This window comes from Seriola lalandi, unplaced genomic scaffold, assembly GCF_002814215.2.
Source record: "Seriola lalandi dorsalis isolate HSWRI2012SDOR001 ecotype SW California unplaced genomic scaffold, Sedor1 jcf7180002050331, whole genome shotgun sequence".
In the NCBI taxonomy this organism is placed as follows: Eukaryota; Metazoa; Chordata; class Actinopteri; order Carangiformes; family Carangidae; genus Seriola; species Seriola lalandi.
In genome coordinates this window covers 1-2,707 of record NW_019520884.1, presented here as the reverse complement: position 1 = coordinate 2,707, position 2,707 = coordinate 1, and the positions used below count along the sequence as shown (strand labels likewise).

General features: G+C 41.0%; 1 protein-coding gene across 1 annotated transcript; it reads left to right on the top strand.

Annotated features, from left to right (window-relative positions):
* Nucleotides 1-858: 858 nt before the first annotated feature.
* LOC111649303 (V-set domain-containing T-cell activation inhibitor 1-like) lies at nucleotides 859-2,702 on the top strand (the record flags this gene model as incomplete). The annotated part of the gene is made up of 3 exons (XM_023399083.2): nucleotides 859-1,596; nucleotides 2,070-2,387; nucleotides 2,497-2,702. Coding segments are annotated over exons 1-3 (591 nt in total), but the record flags the coding sequence as incomplete, so codon positions are not given.
* Nucleotides 2,703-2,707: the final 5 nt, after the last annotated feature.

Below are 2,707 nucleotides of genomic sequence, written 5' to 3'. Positions count from 1 at the left end.
CTTCAAGCTTGATATAAAGATTAAATATATAAACACACTCCCTACACTTTTTAATTCATTTCTTGTTTGTATTGATGATATTGTTTGTCCTTTTTCATAATTATTGTTGTATATTTGTTTCGACTTGTTTGCAAACACTTTATAATAGGAATAATATTTCCAGTATAATTTTGTACCGAGCAAAAAGCAACGGTTTCTGCTGGAACGTAAACACAGGTTCAGAGGAAGAAAATAAAACGATGAGGAACAAGTGAGAAACAACTGGGTATTTTAGAGGAATGACAAAGTAAATGAAACGAAGTTTTTATATATATATATATAAATACATACTGGGTACAGATGGGAAAGTATTGGGAAACAAAACTAGTTTGGGTAAAATGGTTTTAACCTTTTTCTTATTGTGGGATTGAAGAGATAAAAGGGGAGAACAGCCACAGATGTCGTTGCTGTTACAACACACATTCTTTGATATTACGGGTTAATTTTCTCCTTCCTCCAGCAGCTCACAACAGGTGCACTGGTGTAGAAAACAAACCTTTATCAAGTGCACAGCTTCACAGTCTCCACGGTCTCAGTGTTAAGACGGACAGTGAACAGATTTTATTCTGAGCTGAGGAGGATGAATGTGTAATATCTGAATCTGACACTGATGACCGATCGCAGAAGACGTCAGTTTAGTCAAGATTGTTCCAACAGGGAATTTGATCGTCTGAACTTCTGATAATCGACTGTATGAATGAGGGAATGAAAACTTTTATCACACACCTTCAGTTCAGGCAGGTGGGGGAGGAGCCAGAAACAGGTGATGTTCAGGCAGAACTACAGCAACTTTCCCTGTCACCACGAGGTCGGTCTCTGCATCTGAAAAATAACAGGTTAAAGACTGGGGAGTCAGAGCACATGGATGTACAGAGCTGTGTGTCTGGTGATTTCTGAGTTCTCTGAGGATTGTCACTGACAAGGAAGGTGAGTGAGGTGTTTACTGTCAGTCAGTTATATCACAGATTAATAAGCACTTAAAGAGACTTTGGCGGTGTTGGGATAGTTAATGCGCATCTGCCAAAGAGAAAGAAAAGGCTGAACAAGCCCAAAGAAAGGGCTTGTATGGACATGAAACAAACTGAATCCACAGTGAACTTTGCTTTATATTCTTGTCGCTGGATTAAATATTGTGCTCTGGCTACACAGCTGATTTCATTCGCTGATGACTGAATTCATTCTGCAGTTTCTTGCGGGGAAATTCAGGTGCGCTACTGTGGACAAGAGTCTGAAAACTGGGATTAAAGGTGCAGGAAGAGAGATTTACTGAACTGGTGAGCTGTGAATTGGTGCACAAAGCAAACAAACCAAAGACTTTCACTTATTCTGGTCAAACTTCAAAATAGGGGCATGTTGCTTCATGTGTTACAGACACAGAGGGTTGTTTGCATGGAGAGAACCATCTCACCAGCCAGTAACAACTCCAACATCCATGTCTCTGTTTGTTCTTTGCAGGACGGTGTTACACTCGGATTGTCTTAAACAGGAGGATGAACATCAGTTGGACCTTTTTGTTCATGGTTGTGATTTTTCTGCAGGTGACTCATTCCAGAGGAGGTGAGTGAGGCGTTCACTGCCTGTCTGAACTTGTTTCAGTCAGGATATAATTCAATGTTTTAACATGCTGTGTTGTATTTTAAGAATAATTTTTACCATTAACAACAGAGGCCAGCTTCTTTGTCACAATGTTTGATTCTTGAATATTTTACTTAATCCAAGAATTAAACAGACCATAAAACAGTTTGTTTTAGGTCTCAATATGAGGGCAGATGTTTTCTTCCCATCAGTAACTGAGTTTCAGCAGCTCATTAAATACTCATTAGACACAGACACATGCTCTGTGTTGTTCCAGAAATCTTGAATATATATATATTGCTGAAATGTTCTTGGGAGATCAAAACATATTTTACAGTTTCTTAAATGCAACTTATGCTGTATAATTAATACAGGGACAAAAACCACACAACAACTAAATCTGAGTATGTTTTTTGATTCGGGTCTTTTATTAACAATTTGTTGTTCTGTTGCAGACTCTGAGGTGTCCTGTGTTTCCATGGAGAGCTGCATCTTACCGTGCAGCTTCCAGGACGACACTGAGGTGATCATCCACTGGAATCAGGTGACAGCAGGAGACAGTCCTGTCCACTCCTTCTACTACAACAAAGACCAGCTCGCTCACCAGGACCAGCGCTTCAGAGGCAGGACGTCACTGTTCAAGGACCAGATCTCAGGAGGAAACGCCTCCCTCCAGCTGACAGGGCTGCAGGTTCAGGACCAGGGAAGATACAAGTGCTACACCGGCACCAACAGAGGAAGGAATGAATCATTTATCAACCTGAAAGTGGACGGTGAGAAACACACAGAACATCATTTGTCAGTGTTTTTGTCCAGTGCATTTATAAATATACAGTAACAAATGTTTATAAAATTCATATCAAAGATCCTCTTTCTTTGCAGCTCCAGTTGGTAAAGTCGACCTCCAGCAGGTGGGAAACAGGATCACCTGCAGCTCAGAGAGGATCTACCCTCAACCTGAGCTCACCTGGTCCACCAGCCCTCCATCCACTGTGACCTTCAAGAACCAAGCTGAAGTCCAGGAGACTGAGCAGCTGCTCTACAACATCAGAAGTTCTCTGACAGTTTCAGACAGCGACTCTGATCTGAGCTA